At 43.6% G+C, this 23,701-nt stretch overlaps 1 protein-coding gene across 3 annotated transcripts in view; it reads right to left on the reverse strand.

The window, feature by feature from the left end:
* Positions 1-16,569: 16,569 nt before the first annotated feature.
* The window catches only part of KCNMB3 (potassium calcium-activated channel subfamily M regulatory beta subunit 3), a 148,819-nt gene continuing 141,687 nt past the window's right edge, over positions 16,570-23,701 (reverse strand). For all 3 annotated transcript variants that reach the window (XM_073674952.1, XM_073674951.1, XM_073674950.1), the window contains exons 3-4: positions 20,716-20,914; positions 16,570-17,156 (exon numbers count right to left, since the gene is read on the reverse strand). In XM_073674952.1, the coding sequence (XP_073531053.1) occupies positions 16,758-17,156; positions 20,716-20,914 (598 nt within the window). In that variant the 3' untranslated portion in view covers positions 16,570-16,757. The remainder of the gene's footprint in view (positions 17,157-20,715; positions 20,915-23,701) is intronic.

The following is a 23,701-nucleotide window of genomic DNA, read 5'->3' on the forward strand; positions in this document are numbered from 1 at the left end:
GGAAGAAGGCTGGAAATGGCGCCGGATGGCGGGAATCTTCACCGATGGCGGGAAGAAGGCTGAAGATGGCGCCGGATGGCGGGAATCTTCACCACAGGTAAGTTTGAACAGTCTTTTTCAGGCACGCAGTACCCGGTGGTTGCGGGCACGAGATCCTGCCGACTACGCCAAAAGTTGACGCGCCCCTGGGCCTGTGTCGCGCTGCGTTGCGCACGCGGGAGCTTACCCGGAGCCGGATCTGTTGAGGGTTGTATTCTCGTGGCGGTGACCCGGTCCGTGCCCAGGGAGTCAAACTGAGCGGCGATGTATCAGCGGTAGATGTTGGACGACTACGCCACACGTTGAGTACAGCTAAGGAGCTGCTGCTGCAGGGCAGACCGCTGAGGCCGGTGGTAGGATTGTGCAGCGTGATAGTATAACCCCCAACGGGAGGGGTATGGCCTCAGGGCAGCCGACGTGGATGATGGGGGTAGCAGGAACCACTCGGAGACGGTACGGTGTAGTTCAGGGTCTTTACTGGTGACAAAGATAGACCCTCCCGGAGTACTGGCTAGCGATTGGGGCCTGGTCAGTCCTTGAGCAGATGGGATCTCCCCTGGCCAGGCGGAGTTGTAGGCCTCCCAAACTAACTGTACTCTTCTGGCTACCTTGCTAGAGGCGGGTATAAGTAGCCCACGTCCCTGAGTGTACCGTGTGGTGCTCACCCGTATGGCCGGTGACTCGGGTTTCTTGGCCAGAGGACCTGGAATCCCCTGCCTGACGGATTCTGCTGCTGGGTAGGAGTTAGTCCCCACAGCCTCGGACTCCGGGTCCGGTAAGAAATCTTCTCAGTCAGGGCGAGCTCTGCAGCTGCCAGCCCCTGACTCCTTGTAACACTGCTCCCACAGAGCTCCTGATGTTCTGTTCCTATATTTGCTTCTTTTCTCTGTCTCTACTTCTTCTCTACTCACTAACCCTGCCTCAGCCCCAGTTTTATATACGGGAAGTTCTTCCCCTCCCAGGACTGTGCAGGAGGTGTGGCATGCATAGGATTCCTGACCAAGAGACCTCCCACCTGCTCTCAGACGTAATATCTCTATCACTGTGGCAACCAGACCCCTGGGGTGTCACAAACTCCCCCAAAAAAATGCAATAAGAAGTGATTAAAGTGTCAAATCTACCCCAAAATAGTATCAAAAGCAAAAACCGTCACTATCCGTGGTACTACTCACATGAAGGATCGTCCACACACACCTTGCGACTCTAGGCAACTCCAGGTGCTTCATCATGTGTAGAACTTACATGCAGTTGCAAAGGATGAAAGGTGGCACTCTGTCCCATAAAACACCTTTTATTTAAACATCTTAAAACATGGATGCAGGAAGGTGCAGGCTGAACAAAAGACGACGACTGTTTCGCGTCCACTTGCTTGGACCCATTGGAGCGCCAGTGGGCACCAAACGTCCGTCGTCCATTGTTCGGCATGCACCCTCCTGCATCCATGTTTTAAGATGTTTAACCAAAAGGTGTTTTATGGGACAGAGTGCCATCTTTCATCCTTTTGCAACTCCAAAATGGTATCACTAAAAACATCAGGTCACCATGCAAACAACAATACTCACAAAGCTCCATTGACAGAAAAATGTTACGGTTTTGGAAAATTGCGACTCAAGCAAATACATTTTTAAGATTTTCTGAAATTTTTTCCCCCATGTAAAAGAAATGCAATTTTGGTATAGTCATAATTGTACTGGACAATTGTATTTCTAGGTCGTTATTACTACAGAATGAACTCTGGAAAAAAAAAACCTCAACAAATCTTTTTGCAGTTCCACTTCACTTTTTACAATTTTCCAGTAAACCGTATGATAAAATGGATGGTGTCATTAAAAATTACAACTAGTTCCACACAAGAACAAGCCTTCACATGGCTTTGTCAGCAGGAAATTAAAAGAAGTTACAAGCTCGGAAGAAGGGGAGGGAAAAGGGCAAAAACAAGAAACTGTTCAGTCCTCAAGGAATAAAGAGTTTTGGGCCACAGTTAAAAGATACCACTCATTGGTTGCTATCACAGATTGCCTTGGGCTAACGCCAGTCATACTAACTGTGCTGTACTTGGAAGTACTGTTGGACCACATTTAGACAAGCTGTCTTGTGTCTTAAAGGAGTTTCCTAGCTTGAACCATTTTGATTTGGGGAGGGATTCAAAGAAGGCCCATTTAATAGCAGGTGCATCTCTTTCAGCTGCTTGGCCACTGCCAGGACCGCCATCAGGGCATTACTGCCCTTACTGGCGTATGGGGCCCGGACGGTACCCCACCTCTGTTCACCGGGCCCCGCGAACTGAGCTTGCATCCTTGGACGCAGGTTCATTTTAAATCTATTGCCATGCGGGAGTCTTCCCGCGTGGCAATAGTTAACAGCCGCCAGCCAATCACAGGCTGGCAGCTGACATCAGCGCGTACGTCGCTGGTGTATGACGTCAGTGATGGGCTGGCGTCCACGCTTCAAATCAACGAAGGAGCGTCACTGCTGGAGCGGCGGCAAGGTAGGGAGGAACTTTTTTTTTTTTTTTAATGAGACATAGGGGCAGAATGGGAGCCGAGACATGATGGGGGCAGAATGGGAGATGACACACGATGGGGGCAAAATGGGAGCTGAGATATGATAGGGGCAAAATGGGAGCTGACACACAATAGTGGCAGAATGGGAGCTGAGATATGATAGGGGCAAAATGGGAGCTGAGACATGATGGGAGCCGAGATATGATGGGGGCAGAATGGGAGCCGAGATATGATGGGGGCAGAATAGGAGCCGAGACATGATGTGGGCAGAATGGGAGCCGAGACATGATTGGGGCAGAATGGGAGCCGAGACGTGATTGGGGCAGAATGGGAGCCGAGACATGATTGGGGCACAATGGGAGCCAAGGCATGATTGGGGCAGAATGGGAGCTGACACATGGTGGGGGCAAAATGGGAGCTGAGACATGATGGGGCAGAATGGGACCTCTGCTCACCGAGCCCCAGCGAACTGAACTTGCGTCCTCGGACGCAGGTTCACTTTAAAATCTATTGCCGTGCGGGAGCCTTCCCGCACGGCACTAGTTAATAGCCGCCCGCCAATCACAGGCTGGCAGCTGACATCAGCGAGTACGTCGCAGGTGTATGACGTCAGCGGCAGCCTGTGATGGGCTGGTGTCCACGCTTCAAATCAACGAAGGAGCGGCGCTGCTGGAGCGGCGGCAAGGTAGGGAGGAACTTTTTTTTTTTTTTTTTTAATGAGACATAGGGGCAGAATGGGAGCCGAGACATAATGGGGGCATACTGGGAACCGAGACATGATGGGGGCAGAATGGGAGTTGACACATGATGGGGCAGAATGGGAGCCGAGACACAATGGTGGCAGGATGAGAGCTGACACACGATGGGGGCAAAATGGGAGCTGAGACATGCTTGGGGCAAAATGGGAGCCGAGACATGAAGGGGGCAGAATGGGAGCCGAGACATGATGGGGGCAGAATGGGAGCCGAGACATGATGGGGGCAGAATGGGAGCCGAGACATGATGGGGGCAGAATGGGAGCCGAGACATGATGGGGGCAGAATGGGAACTGACACATGGTGGGGGCAGAATGGGAGTCCACACATGATGGGAGCAGAATGGAGAGACATGGGGCCAGGATGGAAGAACATATGAGGGCAGGATGAAGAGATATGGGGTCCATAATGGAGTACATATGGGAGCAGGATGTGGGACATTATTACTGTAGGGGCTATTTAAAGGATATTATTACTGCTGTGATGTATTTTATTTTTGAGGATACTGCTTTCAGTGGGGAGGGGTCCTGTTACTGTTCAGGGCGACACTATGTTGCTTTTTTTATTCATCTGGTATAGTGTAGAAGTTGGGGAAAAATTGGGGAATGTGCTCTGGAAACTGCTCTAGATAAATGTGTTATTTTCTGCAGAGACGAGTCCTGGCTGGAAGAAGTGATGGCGGTCTGTGTTGGATGAACAAGAAAAGCTAAGATGAAGGACTTCAACTAGAGACATCACCAGTGAGTCAGTGTGTTACTTGTACACTGACACTGTACACTGTATACTATATACAGAGCTCCTGTGTATAATGTCACTGGTGATTCCTGTATTACCTGTACACTTACACTATACACTGTATATTATGTGCAGAGCTCCTGTGTATAATGGCACTTATGGTAATATTAGTATTGTGTTTTTTAATTAATGATCAGTATTGTAGTAGTCAGTCACTATATCATGGGAATATGTGGTCCAGCCATGGTGTGGCGGCATTTGTTCCTTGTATGTGGTATTATTTGGTCACTATGTGATGGTAATATGTGGTATGGTCATAGTGTGGCGGTATTATTCGGTCACTATGTGGTGGCAATATGTGGTCTGGTCATGGTGTGGCGGTATTTGTTACTTGTATGTGGTATTATTTGGTCACTATGTGGTGGTAATAGGTGCAAAAAGGGGGGAGAAAAAGGACGATTATATGCCACAGAGTATTTATCAAATATGTAAATTTTATTATTAAATAGGCATACATAAGTAAGTGGGGGAAAGTGCAAAGTGCACTGGTTTGAGCACAAAGATTACAACATAGTGGAGCCCAATATCATAAAGAGTTTCTTCCAAATAGCTGATTTATATATATTTTACTTTTTATCACATTTTTATGCTCCGTAACTATTTTACTTTCTTAGCACTACCCTTGTCTAACCCTATCTCTATTCTTAGCCCTAATCCTAACCCCACTCCTAACCCTAGTTATGATTAGTAAATAAATATAAAAGTATAAAGTTTATTATTATTTTAGTGGTTTTCAGTTTGTTTGTTTTGTTTTTTTAAAGGAGACATTTTTTTTTAGAAAACAAAAGTAAGAGGAAAGGCGAGGAGCTGTGAACGGAGATCATGGGAGCAGAGGTGCTTTGCAAGGGGATGGAAGGGAATGCAGGAGCTGACTCAGTAAAGCAGCCGCTGCTGTTGTCGATGACTGTGTGCTGCAACATACTGAGAGCTTTGTCATCTTGGTTGCTGCCTATACAGAGCGTAGCAAGTGATGACAAACTCATCTCCGCTGCTGTACTCTGCAAACAGCAAATGAGAAGACAAAACGGCTACAGATTCAGCGTTAAAATGCCCATAAATACAAATGGATTCATTTTTATTAAACTTATACTTACAATAACCACTGAGCTGAGCGGTGAGATGAGTGGCTCCTGCCCTGGTGATGTTCTGGGACATCTCTTTGCAGTCAGTTCAGATCCTCCCAGTGCACAAGTTCTTTCAATCAGCTGGATGAGATCAAAAGGAAAGGGACCCACCGCATACTCTGCCACAAAAGTGCGGTTTAGCTGGATGGACCTACCTGTCAGTAGTACCGACACCAGGGGGCGCAATACAACACATCAAAGGTTATCTTTTGAATGGGGCATCATTTTTACTACATATCATTCTAAATTGAAGACCAAATACACAATTTTTTAGGATGTAAATCATACTAGTTTAAAATTGGTCATGTGAACAGAGTCTTAGGACCAAACCAACTCTAAGTTATCTGTACCTCCTCCCCTCCATGATAGCAGTGAGGCATTTGTATGAAGTGTAGGTAGACCAAGAGCGATGCTGCTCCATACAAACTCCGGACACTTAGAAAAACAGCAGTGCGCCATATTGTTCGTTAATATTTTTGGAAACCCCTAAATGGTTTGCTTAATGTAAAAGGAAAGGGAGACAAACTACTCACTAAAAGGGAATAACATGTTTTTACTTTTACATTGATGAACTTTGCTACATTAGTAACTTACATACCCTACAGCTCTGGTAAATAAATAAAAAGTACAATATTATTAAAGAGAACCTGTCGGGTTACCTGACTGTCCTCAACTGCTATTTTGGCATTACGGGTGCAGATTTCTTGTTGAAACATGAAATGAATGTGTAGTGATTAGTGATGCGCGAGCATGCTCGTTACTCGAGATTTACGAGCATGCTCGGGTGTTTTCCAAGTATCTTCAGCGTGCTCGGGTGTTATGTTTGAGTCACGCTGTGCGCATGATTTGTTTCTCAGGCATTACTCAAATGTATTAAAGCTGTCAAACAGTCGCAAATCATGTGCACGGAGTGACTCAAACATAACACCCGAGCACGCTGAAGATACTCGGTGAGCACTCGAGCATGCTCGCCAAAAGGGTTAACAGAACATGCTTGCTCATCACTAGTAGTCATCACTGTTGCTTTCCCAGAGTAGTAGTAAGCCAATGACTACAGGACTAAGGGGTGAAAGAAACATACCGTAGTTGGATAGCAAGGGAAGGAATGTTCCTTCAGAGTAGTTTCTACTTCTGGTCTTCCAATATCTTTGACAATGTATGTTTGTGACTATTTGTGACCCCAGAATAAAGCAAAGGCATGAATATCTGCGACTTACACAGTATATTTTTCTCATATATAGAAGGTTTCTATGACCGGTCCGATAGACCTAGTTCTGTAATTTGTTAAAATACACAATAACCATAGTAACTCTGAATTCATAAGTGAATTAATAATTACTTCAGAAGGATGAGGGGACTTTTTAACTTTTAGTTTTACTTGTGGAAAAAGTATGTCCTAAATTGAAAGGTCTCAGCTCGCCTTCCTCAATATCATTTAGGTATATCTATATTTTCAGACAATCTGCATTTATTGTGGAGGTTTTGTGATATCATTTTCTAAACAGTAATTATCCGATCAGCTATAATATTAAAATCACCCGCCTAATGTTGTGTAGGTTCCCCCTTGTACAACCAAAGCAGCTTTGATCCCTCAAGACATGGACTCCACAAGACATCTGAAGACTTTCTGTGCTGACCATTGCCTCTGCCAGCTTTCCATCAGGCATCCTGGTGCCACCTCCGCTCCAAGTAAGTGACGCACAAGATGTGGAAAAAACAAAGGTGATTAATCAGACAAGGAAACTTTCTACCATTACTCCTAAATAGAATTCTGATGCTCACGCACCCAATGTAAGCGCTTTTAGTGGTGGACAGAGCGGAACATGGGTTTTATGCTCCAGTAGCTCTACTATGCCGATTAGACTAGCCATTGCTCCTCTTATGCATCAATGAGCTTTGGGCACCCATGACCCTGTCAAGGATTCACCTTCTGCCTTTTTTCAGTCTCTTTTTGGTAAGTGTAGCGCCCCGAGGGTTCGGCCGCTACAGGGGTATTGCACCTCAAACCAGAGGTGTGATATTCCACTCCCGGGTAAGGATAGAGTATGGACCAGGGCTCGTTTAGCCGCATGCATCACACACACCCCATTTCCGAGGGACAGTTCAACGGTGCTCCCACTAGACAGAAATGCAGGCACGACAGAATCTGTCCCTGGCTGGAGTGGGGAGGGGGGAGGAAAACCCAGTGGTGTAGGAGCAGGAGGGGACGGTCTCTGGGCATAGGTAGGAGCCCATTGGTTGCAAGTCACCTGGGCTCATACACAGAGAGGGAGGTATATAAGGTGGGCACCATCTTAGAACAGTGTTCAGTCAGAGAGAGGAAGTGACAGAGCAGGGCCTCTGTGGAGCTCTGCTCCGGAGGCGGGCCTAGCCTGTGAGGCCAGAGCCAGAGGAGAGGAACAGAACCAGCAAAGAACAGGAACAGAAAGGAAAGGAAGAAAGGAACAGAACACCAAGAGAGGCCCAGAGACACGAAGGCAGAAGGAACCCCAAAGGCCCAGGAGATTGCGGGTGACGGGTTGGCAGAACAGGGTACCGGATCCCAAGTTGGTGGAGGTTACTAATCCTCAGCCAAGGACCGGCGGTCGCGATCATATCTTGGTGCGACCCCTCACTACACCTACTAGAAAGGCATACCACATAGGGTCAGGGAGGTGAGCACGAAGCCCTCCCAAGAGAAGGCCCGCAGGAGCTGGACAGACGTAGTGTTACTGGTGAGGACGGCCAGAGAAAGGAGTAGAAGGGAGTCCTGTGACACACTCTGGAATTGCCTAGGGGTTGACCGAGCCTCCTGCCTGGTGGACGCAGCAAGGCTTGGGCAGTCATTGCCCGCGGAATGACTTGGGACATAAAGAACTGTGAGTAAAGAACTTGAACTGCAACCCCACGTCTCTGTGCTTCATCGCCGCACCAGCACTACTAGTGCTGGGACGCCCGCGCACCATCACCCCGTCATCCACATTCTCTGCCCTGGGGCTGCACTCTTCCCGTAGGGAGTCACACTACCTCAGCTGCATACACCATCAGCCCCAGCGGTCTGCCTTGCAGCGGCGGTCCGCACTGACCGCAATCCAAGGGTGGCGTAGTCGGACAATTAACCTAAAACCCCACAAAATACCGCCATTGGCCTGACCACCCTGAGCCACGGGACCGGGTCACCGCCACGGATACTACAACCCCCCAGAAGCCCGGTTCCGGGTGCCCCTCGGCCCAGGGGGCGAGTCATAAGCATTAACCACTACACCATGGGAACACACCTTAAGACCTGCTGTTTTGGAGATAACCTGTTGTCTAGCCATAAAAATATGACTCTTGTCAAAGTTGCATAGATCCTTTTTACACTTTCCTATTTTTCCTGCTTCCACACATTATCATCAAGAACTAACCACACTTGCTGCCTACCATGTTATTTAATATTATGACAGATCACTGAATGATAACCATAAATAGTATTTTCTGTTGTATTTTTATTGGCAAAGTATGTGGACCTTCCTATATCAGTGTCCTATTTGTGGAATTCCAATATTTAATTAGATCCTTACATGGCAGTATTTAGCATACATGGTATATGATGCACTTTGGAAATTTTCAACGCCTGACAATTTTAAACTGGTATTATATGAGATGTTATGGGCTCCCCTAGTGAGGTGGATTATCTAAGGCACAGGTCAGGGTCACGGATCAAAGTCGATAGCACAGCAGGCCCGATGGCACATGGAACAGCAAGGACCAGGAAGCATGAAGACAATCGGAGCAGGGAACACAAGAAGACACAGAGCCAGGAATAACACACAGGAACTGAAGATGTATAGTAAGTTCAGGACTTCTACCAGTGCATGTAGTGTGGACAAGTCCGGAGAACAGTTTGTTATGCTTACAGCAGTTGGAAGACTAGCTGCAGGTCTGAGCCAAGAAGCAAATGCAGATTGTAGAAAGAAACAAGAGTCAGATGAGATGACTCCTGCTGAGAGAACTAGTAGGACAAACTCCAAAGCCCAAGGTAACTGAACACAAAGCTTCTTAATACTCAGGCAAACTAGCAACATCTTTACTTGGCCAGTCCATTCCTCTGTTACTCAGAAATCAGTGTTTGAATTCATAATCAAATGAGTCTGTAGATCTGAAGCCTCTATCACTCCAGCTTGATGCTCCGCACAGCGCCATCTCCTGCTTTAATGAAAGCTTCTATGTGATTTCAGGGAAATGAGCCATCAGTCAGGGAGGAGAAGGCAGTGCTGGGCAGGGAATAGAGCCGGAGTGACATAGGCTTCAGATATACAGCCTTATTTTCATATCAAGTTAAGCACTGATTTCTCAGTAATGGAGGAATGGACTGGCCATATAAGGGTACTGCTGGACTTGTGTTTCAAAGAGCTACATACACATATAAATAGTTTGTGGTGTGAAATCCTGGTGACATATACCTTTTAAAGGGAATCTGTCACCCTTTTGAGCTTTTTGAGTTAATAATATGGGCATACAGGTTGTATACAGCTAAAATTAGTCATACATACAGTACAGGGGCGGACACAGACTGTAGTGGGCCCCTGTGCAAGAAATTTTGGGGGGCCCCCCCTGCCCTTCATAAGGCAACAAAGTTATGTAAACATAACCCCCCATGTGCATCTCTCACCCCCCCATGTGCAGCTCTCATCCCACCCATGTGCAGCTCTCACCCCCCGTGCATCTCTCATCCCCCCATGTGCATCTCTCATCCCCCCCATGTGCATCTCTCATCCCCCCCATGTGCATCTCTCACCCCCCATGTGCATCTCTCACCCCCCCATGTGCATCTCTCACCCCCCCATGTGCATCTCTCACCCCCCCATGTGCATCTCTCACCCCCCCGTGTGCATCTCTCACCCCCCCGTGTGCATCTCTCACCCCCCCCCGTGTGCATCTCTCACCCCCCCGTGTGCATCTCTCACCCCCCCCCGTGTGCATCTCTCACCCCCCCCGTGTGCATCTCTCACCCCCCCCCCGTGTGCATCTCTCACCCCCCCCGTGCATCTCTGATTCCCCCCACTCCTAGTTAATTAATTGTATTTAAAAAAAATAAAACTTGTTATACTTACCCCCATGCAATCCCTGCAGAATCCTGGCGCTCGTCCACGTCGCTGCCACCAGGTTCTCCTGACGTTCGGCCATGTGACGGCGCCACATACATAGCCATCAGCTTTTGTTTTGGCCAAAAGATTTTTAAAGCCGCCACCACGATAAGGTAGACTCTTCTGGGCGGGCCCTACTCTAACCTATTAAAATTTTCTTAAAATATCCAATACTCTTTTTAGATATATTTTTATTTAGTTTTCTTTAAGGGAATGTGTCATATACATTTTTTTTTTAAATGACCAATAATACCACATACAGGGAATACCGCCACACCATGACCAGACCACATATTACCACAACATAGTGACCGAATAATACCACACAGAAGGGAGAAAAACTGCCACACCATGACCAGACCACATATTACCACTACATTACTAATATTACCACCACATTACTAATATTACCATAAGTGTCATTATACACGGGAGCTCTATACATGGTATGTATAACGTAAGTGTCCAGGTAATCTAGTGATCACCAGTGAAATTATACACAGGAGCTCTGTATATAGTGTCAGTGTACAGGTAATACAGTGATCACCAGTGACATTATACACAGGAGCTCTGTATATAGTGTACAGGTAATACAGTGATCATCAGTGACATTATACACAGGAGCTCTGTATATAGTGTCAGTGTACAGGTAATACAGGGATCACCAGTGACATTATACACAGGAGCTCTGTATATAGTGTCAGTGTACAGGTAATACAGTGATCACCAGTGAAATTATACACAGGAGATCTGTATATAGTGTCAGTGTACAGGTAATACAGTGATCACCAGTGACATTATACACAGGAGCTCTGTATATAGTGTCAGTGTACAGGTAATACAGTGATCACCAGTGACATTATACACAGTGTACATGTAATAGACTGACTCACCGGTGACGTCTCTAGGTGAAGTCCTTCATCTTCGCTTTTCTCCTTCATCCAGCACAGACCGCCATCACGTCTTCCAGCCAGGACTCGTCTCTGCATAAAATAACACAGTTATCTAGAGCACATTCCCCAACTTCTACATTACGCAGCTGAATACAGACGTGCATCCACCATCAATATATGGTTAGTTATTATGCAACCTACCATTCCAAATATAAATTGTAATCCACCACTGTGCCCCCATTAACTGTAAATAGGCACTTAATATATAATTTAATTAGAACCTCTACTCTTTCCGCCAATTTGTTACCAGTCACACTCCTGCATCCGCAACGCCCCCTACTCTATACTTCCTACTCCCCGCATTCAATATTTACATGCACCCCCTGCCCCAATTCATTATATCATGTCCGTGCTCTCCCCACCCCATCATCATTTATCATTTACTCTCCCCCACCCCACATTCGTTATGTGCAGCTCATTATCCCCCTACTCCCAATTCCCCCATGTGCAGCTCTCAAGCATTTGACAAAGCTCTCAAGCATTTGACAAAGTATCTCACACCATCCTTATTGAAAAAATGACCAAGTATGCAATGGACCAGGCAACGGTTAGGTGGATTCATAACTGGCTTAGTGATCGGACTCAAAGGGTGGTTGTAAATGGCTTCACATCCAGCTGGATGAATGTCTCAAGTGGGGTACCACAGGGCTCCGTTCTGGGACCTGTATTGTTCAACATCTTTATCAATGATTTAGATGAAGGAATTGAGGGTAAACTGATTAAATTTGCTGATGACACAAAGCTAGGAGGGATAGCTAATACTAGAGAAGAGAGAGAGAGAATTCAAAAAGACCTAAATAAACTGGAGCAGTGGGCAGCAACCAACAGAATGGTTTTTAACAGGGAAAAATGCAAAGTACTACATCTGGGCAATAAAAATGAAAAAAGCATATACAGAATGGGAGGAATAGAGCTAAGCAACAGTACATGTGAAAAAGACTTAGGTATACTAATAGATCATAGACTGAACATGAGTCAACAGTGTGATGCAGCAGCAAAAAAGGCAAATACAATTCTGGGATGTATTAACAGAAGCATACAGTCTAGATCACGTGAAGTCATTATCGGTCTTTACTCCTCTTTGGTCAGACCTCATCTGGAATACTGTGTACAGTTTTGGGCACCACATTTTAAAAAAGACATAGACAAACTGGAGCAAGTTCAGAGAAGAGCGACCAGAATGGTGACTGGTCTGCAAACCATGTCCTATGAGGAACGGTTGCAGGATTTGGGAATGTTTAGCTTGCAAAAAAGAAGACTGAGAGGAGACTTAATAGCTGTCTACAAATATGTCAAGGGCTGTCACATTGTAGAAGGATCATCTTTATTCTCATTTGCACAAGGAAAGACTAGAAGCAATGGGATGAAACTAAATGGGAGGAGACACAGATTAGATATTAGAAAAAACTTTTTGACAGTTAGGGTGATTAATGAGTGGAACAGGCAGTCACAAGAGGTGGTGAGTTCCCCTTCAATGGACGTCTTCAAACAGAGGCTGGACAGACATCTGTCTGAGATGATTTAGTGAATCCTGCTTTGAGCAGGGGGTTGGACCAGATGACCCAGGAGGTCCCTTCCAACTCTACCATTCTATGATTCTATGATCTCCCATCTCCCCCCCCACACACATGTGCATCTCCCATCTCCCCCCCCCACACACATGTGCATCTCCCATCTCCCCCCCCACACACACACATGTGCATCTCCCATCTCCCCCCCCACACACACACATGTACATCTCCCATCTCTCCACTCCTAGTTAATTGTATTTTAAAAAAAATAAAACTTGTTATACTTACCCCCATGCGATCCCAGCAGAATCCTGGCGCTCGTCCAAATCGCTGACACCAGGTTCTCCTGACTTCCGGCCATGTGACGGCACCGTCACATGACCGGAAGTCAGGGGAATCATGAAGGCGCTGCTGCAACAGCGCAGCTCAGCGCTGAAATGTCCCGGACCCAGCGCATTGCATGGGGCCGGGGGCCCCATGAGGAGAGAGACGCACAAGAGGGGGGGCTCCGAGGGGGCCCCTACCGGCCGGGCCCCATACTGGAGTCAGGGCAGTCATGCCCTGATGGCGGCCCTGCTGGAGGCTGGAGGGGCCCCCTCTCCCTCGGGGCCCCCGTTCAATGAAGCGGCTGCACGGGCGGTAGTTCCGCCCCTGATACAGTATATGCCTCCTTGATGATGCCTTGTTTAGCAAAAATCATCCTTTATAGCTTCTTCCAGGCTATGGATTGTAAGACTGAATGCACAGGCAGGCAAAATGCACAGCTGCGGGATTTTCGGCAGCGCACATGAAGTCAAAGGGACGTCTGAAGAGAAGGGGAGGAGAAATCTTGTATAATGAAGACCGGAGACAGTCTTATCTTCTGGGCAGCGTATGCCCCATAGACTAGAAGATCACAGTTATAAAAGATGATTTTTACTAAACAAGGCCACATCCAGGAGGCATACAGGTATGACTAATTTCAGCTGTATACAACATGTACGCCCATATTAATAACTCAAAAAGCTCCAAAAGGGTGACAGATTCCCTTTAAGGTTGAAAGAAGACACAATTCCATCTTGTTCAATCTATAACCTAACATGTTGATCCAGTTGTGTTGCAGTTTTCTCTTTTTAAAAAAAGATTCCAGAGAGATTAGAAGTATTCATTGTGGCATGGTAGACTATTGTCTTTAGAATCTCTTCATCATTCATGGTCTATGCTGTATTGATTTCTCCAACTGTGTGTTTTTCTAGTTGAATATTTGACCTTTCCAGATTTATTGAGAAGCTGCTGTCCTCACTAGACGTTGTACTTAAAGGGTAATTGTTTTTATTTTTTTTCTATACATCAACAGTACGCATAAAAATAAAAAACTTTGCAATATATCTTGAGAGAAATCTGCTTGCTTCTCCTCCTGAACTGATCTTTCATTTTCAAAAATTTTCAATTCATGAGTAAAACTTATCTTCAGTAACAGCTTTTCCCATAACTGAGATAGGAGATGACAGTTAGTGCTCATAACATACTATGTAAAACTGTAACAGTTATATCTGGAGAACTTGCAGCAGAATGTCTGTGTCTGCCTTTACTTTCTCCTTTCCCAACCCTCTTCACATAATTTTAAAAGCACCAGTTGTTATCTCCTATCTCTGCAATGGAAAAGTCTGTCTTTACTCATTACAGATATTACCCGTGAATAAAAGATCAAGGAAGCAAAGTTCTCAGATAGTAAATATGACAACATTTATTATTTCTATATGTACTATTGATTTGTGGATTAAAATTTTTCGAGACAGTTACTCTTTAATATTGCCCCAATAAAGACATTTGCTTTCATCTCTCAGAGCTATTACAGCAGATCTGTATAACTCTGGCTACATAGCACAGAATATTGCACTCACATTTAAGATGAAACTATACCTACAGTTATGATGTTCCTAATAGAAAATATATATCGGATATTAACAGCAATTCTTTAATACTAATGTTATCTAATCTAGTCCCTGATCAAATTTTTCCTACAGAAAACTTTATTATTGAGTCAGTGGCAATATTAAAGGGGTTGTCCACTACTAGAACAACTCTTTCTCATCCTTCATGTTTGGTCCCGTTAAAATAAAAACACCTATACCTACCTCCGGTGCAGGTGCCGTCCCAGTGGTTTTGGCAATCACATTCCCGGGGATCAAGGGAGGTTTTTATGCCAATCAGCGCAGGCATCGCCTTTGGACAAATCGAACATCAAGAGGAAGTCAGAGAGCAGCCGCGGCACTGACTTCCTGTCGATGTTCAATATGTACGATGGTGACGCTAGCGCTGACTGGGCGCAGGACTCGTGTGACGTACCAACCTCACCTGAGCCCCAGGTCACTCTCCACTAAGGAGCCAGATGGCACACATCAAAACCGGGAAAACTAGGGAAAGACTAGAGGGGCAACCCCTGAAACTTGCCCTTCACAACCCTGAGCTCCTTGACGTCCCTAGACGGGTTCTTTCACCCGGTGTGGTGATTTTACATCTATCATTTCTTCATATTTACCCTTCTATTTTATACATCCTGGTAACTGTCATTTGTCCAAGACCTGTTTCCTATATTCTATATACCGGGCTCCAGATTTTTCTTGCCTTTTTCACCAGGTTATATACATATCGCATGAAGTTTAGTAATTAATACGTTCCTGACATTTATGCCATCCATTTAAAGTGGTCAATACTGGAGGATGTGACTGTCATTACGCGTTATTTGCTGAATTTTTTACCTGGAGGACCGACGCCATCCCCTGGCTATACAGCCCTGTGCACCCAGTTTTCTACGATAATTATTTTTAGTTATAGTTTCCATTTACCATTCCATGGCTACTCTTGACTATATTGTATTAATGAACTTGAAGGTATATACCTGTCAATTAGTTCTTCCTGTTCTAGTTACCGATGTAGAGATGATTGTGACTACATGATGATTTTTTCATATACTTACGCGTATATACAGTATATTGATGTATATATTTTGCACACAGAGATACCTTGAAAAATGCCACGATAGGCCAAAATGTCGATTTATGTATCTGATTCCAATTTGGGTCTAAATTTTGTTATTTGATCATTAAATGGGTATTCCCATCTCCAAGATCCTATCACAATATGTAGTAGGTGTAATAACAAAAACATTAGCAAATATCTCCAATTAGAAATGTAGTATATTTTTTCTGATTCGCTATCTCTCTTACCTCATGTGCAGGCATCGCAGGACCTTGGGTATCCATGGTTACGTCCACTGATAAAGTCACAGTTAGTTAGCTAGTTGCTAGTGGTCGTAACCATGGATACCTAAGGTCCTGCAATTCTATTCTATTCTATTTAGCTGTGCACATGCCCAATTTTTTTACTTGGACTGAGTGGTCCGCGGAAAAATCTGAGACATGTCCGATTTTGATCAGTGTCAAATTAAAATCGGAAATGCTAATCTATGGGTTTATGAAAAAAATTGGACAGCGAGTATGGTCCGATTTTCACGGATTCACAGAATGGAGAAGGTAGAGAAACTTTTTTTTTTTCTCCATGTACAAGAAAAACTGATGCCATTCTGATCAGGGCATGAGCCCTTAAAGCTAACCTGCCACATGCGGCCATTGCCCAGCAGTAACTGCAGTATTACTATGGTCATGCCTAGGAGCATTTAATGAAATGGGATCTGTTCAATAATGTAATATAACAAAGAAAGATCTGAAGGCAGAGCTTCACTTTAAAGTATGTAATCAGGAACAAGTTCAATGACAGAAAGTTGGCAGCACTTGGCTTATTAAGTTTATTGTAAATATTGTAAGTACTAAAAACATTTTCAAATTACTATTATATTCTAGAAAAATAAATGTACAGGTAGAAAACACGTCCTATTCATATTATATAACATGGTTGTACGCTACAGTTCTGTCTGCCGTATTAGACTCCTGATATAGTAATTATGTACATTTCCTGTCCTGTGTTCATTAAATTGTGTTTGTTGTGCGGGAATTTGATCTCCACCTTAAAGTTTTATCGTCTTTTCTGGCTCTGCTCTGCTGAGAGTCGGCCCGGGGTGTCATGCTTCCAGGTTCTTCTCTTGGTGAATTGCAATACAGCATACACAGCAAGGATAAATGTTGGGTTAGCTTAACCATTCCAACTATGGCAGCTCCTCCAATCAGCATTAATGTTGGCCAAAACAAGCAATGAAAGACCACAGTTCGGTCATACTTTTTAATCAGTATGACATCTTCTGGCTTACTATCAGGTCGATGGAAACACACAAAAGGAGTGTCATTCTTGTGTTCAAAATATAGTTTCACATCAAGCACTCCATCCAGCAAATCGTTTTTGTCTCGTTGGCACTTAGGGACATAAAAGCACTGTATAAAGAAATAATTCAGTTACATATGACAAAGAACGTAATGAAAATGAATCAGGCAGAAAAAAAATATATATATGGGAAAGGAAAGCGGTTTTCTGAGATTAAAAATTACACATATACATATATATATGTGTGTGTGTATATATATATATATATATATATACATATATATATATATATATATATATATATATATATATATATATACACACACACAGTTAGGTCCATATATATTTGGACAGAGACAACATTTTTCTAATTTTGGTTCTAGACATTACCACAATGAATTTTAAACAAAACAATTCAGATGCAGTTGAAGTTCAGACTTTCAGCTTTCATTTGAGGGTATCCACATTAAAATTGGATGAAGGGTTTAGGAGTTTCAGCTCATTAACATGTGCCACCCTGTTTTTAAAGGCACCAAAAGTAATTGGACAGATTAAATAATTGTAAATAAAATGTTCATTTCTAGTACTTGGTTGAAAACCCTTTGTTGGCAATGACTGCCTGAAGTCTTGAACTCATGGACATCACCAGACACTGTGTTTCCTCCTTTTTGATGCTCTGCCAGGTCTTCACTGCGGTGGATTTCAGTTGCTGTTTGTTTGTGGGCCTTTCTGTCTGAAGTTTAGTCTTTAACAAGTGAAATGCATGCTCAATTGGGTTGAGATTAGGTGACTGACTTGGCCATTCAAGAATATTCCACTTCTTTGCTTTAATAAACTCCTGGGTTGCTTTGGCTTTATGTTTTGGGTCATTGTCCATCTGTAGTATGAAACGACGACCAATCAGTTTGGCTGCATTTGGCTGGATCTGAGCACACAGTATGGCTCTGAATACATCAGAATTCATTTGGCTGCTTCTGTCCTGTGTCACATCATCAATAAACACTAGTGACCCAGTGCCACTGGCAGCCATGCATGCCCAAGCCATCACACTGCCTCGGCTGTGTTTTACAGATGATGTGGTATGCTTTGGATCATGAGCTGTACCACGCCTTCGCCATACTTTTCTCTTTCCATCATTCTGGTAGAGGTTGATCTTGGTTTCATCTGTCCAAAGAATGTTCTTCCAGAACTGTGCTGGCTTTTTTAGATGTTTTTTAGCAAAGTCCAGTCTAGCCTTTTTATTCTTGATGCTTATGAGTGGCTTGCACCGTGCAGTGAACCCTCTGTATTTACTTTCATGCAGTCTTCTCTTTATGGTAGATTTGGATATTGATACACCTACCTGCTAGAGAGTGTTGTTCACTTGGTTGGCTGTTGTGAAGGGGTTTCTCTTCACCATGGAGATTATTCTGCGATCATCCACCACTGTTGTCTTCCGTGGGCTCCCAGGTCTTTTTGCATTGATGAGTTCACCAGTGCTTTCTTTCTTTCTCAGGATGTACCAAACTGTAGATTTTGCCACTCCTAATATTGTAGCAATTTCTCGGATGGGTTTTTTCTGTTTTTGCAGCTTAAGGATGGCTTGTTTCACCTGCATGGAGAGCTCCTTTGACCGCATGTTTACTTCACAGCAAAACCTTCCAAATGCAAGCACCACACCTCAAATCAACTCCAGGCCTTTTATCTGCTTAATTGAGAATGACATAACGAAGGGATTGCTCACACCTGTCCATGAAATAGCCTTGGAGTCAATTGTCCAATTACTTTTGGTCCCTTTAAAAACAGGGTGGCACATGTTAAGGAGCTGAAACTCCTAAACCCTTCATCCAATTTTAATGTGGATACCCTCAAATGAAAGCTGAAAGTCTGAACTTCAACTGCATCTGAATTGTTTTGTTTAAAATTCATTGTGGTAATGTCTAGAACCAAAATTAGAAAAATGTTATCTCTGTCCAAATATATATGGACCTAACTGTGTATATATATATATATTTATATATATATATATATATATATATATATATATATATATATATATATATATATATATATATATATATATATATATATAAAATAACCAATAGTCTTCAACTAAGTCCTCCACCACTCCAGAATAGATGCCCTAATGATCCCAGTCATTGTGTTTGCTTGTCCTGCAGCAATGACATCATGTGCAGTCACGTGACTGCTGCATCCAATCACTGGTCCACTTGGATGTGTAGCACATCAAGACTAGCAGGGACCAATTGAGCGGCAGTGGTGCTGGAGTGGGGAGGGAATTTAACTGGATACTAATGGGTATTTTATTTTTATTCATACATACTACATCTAGTTAAAGAATTTTACACTTCTTTTCTCCTTTTGATATTAAAATACCTTACCTTTCTATTTGATTTTTATGGATTTTCCCTGTAGATTCCTTGCTGACGCTGACTATCCAAAATACTCAGGAAGTACCAAACTGTAATTGGATTTCACAATGAAACTGTTTATAAAGGTGTGTGCACACGACAACTTATAGAGGCCGACATTGTTTTTCCTGAAGCATCTTTTTTGTCATCTTTATAGTTATTTTTACAGATTTTTTTTTTTAACTTTACATAGAAAATACTGGCAGCTTGAAAGCTTTGAAGCCGCCAGAATAATGGTCCAGGTCACCTATTTTAGCTGCTAAGAAGCCTGAAGCCATTAAAAGAAGTGACAAAAGACTGGACATATGCACAGCAATTCGTTTTGACATCGCTGTGCATATGTTCATTATTTTTTTACGTTTTTAGAGGTTTTCCAGGCAGAATTAGCCTGAAGACGCCATGTGAACATGCCAAAACACTTTTGGGTCCTTCCACAAACAGATATCCATGGTACAAATTATTGAGTCATCTGGTATATGTTGCTCTATGATATTAGTTATATGATATTAATATTTATCATGGGAGATGTGAACTTTATGATTAATTGTATTTAGTTCACAGTCCAAAAACATCAGTCTCAATTCTACTGTCAGAAATGAAATTTATAAGTGGGCATGAAAGCGGTCTCAAATCTATTTGCAAATAGATACAAGCAAAGTAATACAAATCACTGGGATTCCTTAGATTTCAGTCAGGAATCCATGCAAATTGTCTCTTTAGGACTAGAACTCTAGTGGCACCTTTAGGAAGTAGAGATCATAAAAGTCAATATCAACTCTCTAACGAGCCTTGTCACATGACTTAGGATTAAAGTCACATGACAAGGCTCATTAGAGAGTCGATATTGACTTTTAGGATTGCTACTTCCTATAGGTGGCACTAGAGTTTGTCTTTTTCCTCTCTGAAGAGACAATTTGCATATTTCCCAGAGGAGCATTGCAGCTTAAAAGTCTCTTCTCTTCGGCATGTCAGGCTTAACATGTCACTCTCCGCAAGAAGAAACTTTACCCCTTGTATCCCAGTCAGGATTCCAGAATGTTAACAGCAGGAATTAGTGGCACATAGCGGCCATTAAAAAATACCAACTGTATTGGTCTACTGACAATGATATCAATAGGAACATGGTCTATATTAGTAAAAGATGACACAAAATATTACTATGGGAAATACATTGGAACTTGGCAAGTAGATGGAAGATGACAACAGAAATGTACCTCAATGAGCATCCACTGTACTTCAGATTTGTGTGGACACTTACTTTAGGATTTATCTGGACAGCTTCTTCGTTGTAATGCAGGGCAGCCACATAGTCAGAACCGGATACGTTCACCAGTATCTGAAGACAGGGATACTTGGATTGTCCGTGGCAATCAACACCACATGTGAATGAACAGTCTATCCAGTCATCCATGATATCAGTTTGGATAATTGTGCAGTTCGCCTCTTCATTCCAGACACTGGTAGACGATAAAAAGGTTTGGTCTTTTATTTGTCCTGATATCTGAATTCGTCAGTGAGCATATGTCCTTTATGATGAGGACTTGCAATATTGTACATCTACTCTATTGTCAAGCACCTTAATTTTATCATATTTATTTATTTTATCACAACTAGAATTCTATTCACATTAAAGCCCAAATTAAGCGTAAAAAGAATAGCAGGCTTAAAGGGAACCTGTCACCTCAGAAAGCTATAGGGTTCATCTGCAGGTGAATAGCATTACAATGCTGTCTGGCCTCCTTACTGTAAGTGTGGCTACCGGGAGATAATTAACTTATTTCTTCCCAGGAGCTACCGGCTTTCAGTCACGGGGACAGTGCACAGAGTGCTTACAGTCACCGCTCATAGCACTGCTCACTATACTGTGGGCGGCAGCTGTAATCAGGCCCCGGTACTTTGATTGACAGTCCACGCTTTAGCGAATCTGTGCAGCGAGGTGTCAAAGTGCGGGGCGTGCTTACAGCCAACGCTCACATGACATTCTTTCTTCTTTCGACAAAGCCATATTTAATCTGTGGAGGAAAAAAAATATTTGATAGTTAACGAGAATTCCTATGTGTCCAGACTTTAGGGACACCCTGCATGATGGGCAATGCTGTGAGAGGAGACTGTAATTGCTCCGTGCACACCCTCATGACTTAAAGCTGGAGGCTCCTGGGAGGAAATAAGTTAGTGTTCTCCTGGTAGCCACACTTGCAGGAAGGTGGATGGGCAGCATTGTAACATTATATGCCTGCAGATTAACCCTATATTTGCACATAAATAGCACGTTCTGAGGTGACAGATTCCCTTTAATACTCAAGGTGAAAATATCCATGGCACAGCGCTGATTTTAAGTGAGGGGGCAGAATGAGAACATTTCCTTCCTATTTCTGTGTAATAGATGGACAATGCTGCAAATGACATCAGAAAGACCAGTTTCTGCCCATTACTGTCATATTTCTCCAAGTACAGAATTTAGTGACTCCAGAGTGGGACATCAGGAGCTTTTTTTCATGTCATCGCCCCCTTTTTCTGTGAATATATGATCTCTTTGACATTCAAATGGTCTTTATTTTCTACTGAATGGCTAATAGATGAAGTTGTATAGTTTAAGTCCTCTCTCTGTATAATGAGGCCATTTATCATCTTTATTACTGATGTGTTCGGGGATTTACTGACTTCTGGATCAAGGAGATTTATGGGCTATTGCATTCTGGTGAATATATGGTCATATGTATGTCTAAACATAGGCATAATCTAATACTTTTATTTTACTTTTAGGCACCTTACTCTCTGTTTGGGTTAGATTTAGTTTTAAGCCTAGTGGTTGTGACTGTGACATAGGCTTTCATATGGTGAAATAATATCCAGTTTATCAGTCCAAATAAGTAACAGCAGCAATAATGCAGTACAAGGGCAGACGTTCTAATGAGGGTAAACTTTCTTGTCCTCACTGATGCTTTGTAGGGACACCTCATACATCTTGCTACAATTGTCATACACAAGTTCTTCAACATGTTGGATTGCAAGGTCTCAATCACAAAGGATCAGGAAAGGAGCTACTCTTCTGCTACCCCCCCCCCCCCCCCCACTTTGCAAACCCCTCCCAATTTTCCAGCATATCCAGTTCAAACTACTAACACTGACCTACAAAGCCAGCCATAACCTCTCTCCTCCATATATCTCTGAACTAATCTCCCGATATATTCCCTCACGTAATCTCCGGTCCTCCCAAGACCTCCTTCTCTTCTCCACACTTATTCGTTCCTCACACAATCGCCTCCAAGATTTCTCCCAAATATCCCCCGTCCTATGGAATTCTGTGCCTCAACACGTCCGATTATCAGCCACATTCGGATCCTTCAGAAGGAAGCTGAAAACCCATCTCTTCAAACAAGCTTACAGTCTGCCATGACCTTGCTTGCTGCCACCTCAAAAACACCGGAGCTACTGCAACCCCTCCACCTACTGTCTCCTTCCCCATCATCCTGTAGAATGTAAGCCTGCAAGGGCAGGGTGCTCTTCCCCCTGTACCAGTCTATCATTGTTAGTTCGTTTACTGTATGTGATATCTGTACAGGGTGGGCCATTTATATGGATACACCTAAATTAAATGGGAATAGTTGGTGATATCAACTTCCTGTTTGTGGCACATTAGTATATTGGAGGAGGAAAACTTTTCCAGATGGGTGGTGACCATGGTGGCCATTTTGAAGGTGGCCATTTTGGACCCAACTTTATTTTTTTTAATGGGAACAGGGTCATGTGACACATCAAACTTATTGAGAATTTCATAAGAAAAACAATGGTGTACTTGGTTTTAACATAACTTTATTCTTTCATGAGTTTTTTACAAGTTTATGACCACTTATAAAATGTGTTCAAAGTGCTGTCAATGCAACCCTCTTCTCCCACTCTTGACACACTGATAGCAACACCGCAGAAGAAATGGTAGCACAGGCTTCCAGTATCCGTTGTTTCAGATGCTGCACATCTCGTATCTTGATGGTATGGTATGGTATATGGGGTACAAAGATAGTGGGGCCATTCTTCATCAATGCAAACCTCAATGCCACTGGATATCTGAAATTGCTACATGATGATGTGTTGCCCTCTTTATGCACTGAAGATGGCACGTTCCCTGAGTTTTTCCAACAAGATGGTGCACCACCACATTATGGGTGTCAGGTCCGAGCATTCCTACATGAACAGTTTCCTGGAAAGTGGAGTGGTCGTCGTGGGCCAGGTGAATGGCCACCAAG

This window comes from Phyllobates terribilis, unplaced genomic scaffold, assembly GCF_046119375.1.
Source record: "Phyllobates terribilis strain yellow unplaced genomic scaffold, ASM4611937v1 Scaffold_3__8_contigs__length_932513732, whole genome shotgun sequence".
NCBI classification, from domain to species: domain Eukaryota; kingdom Metazoa; phylum Chordata; class Amphibia; order Anura; family Dendrobatidae; genus Phyllobates; species Phyllobates terribilis.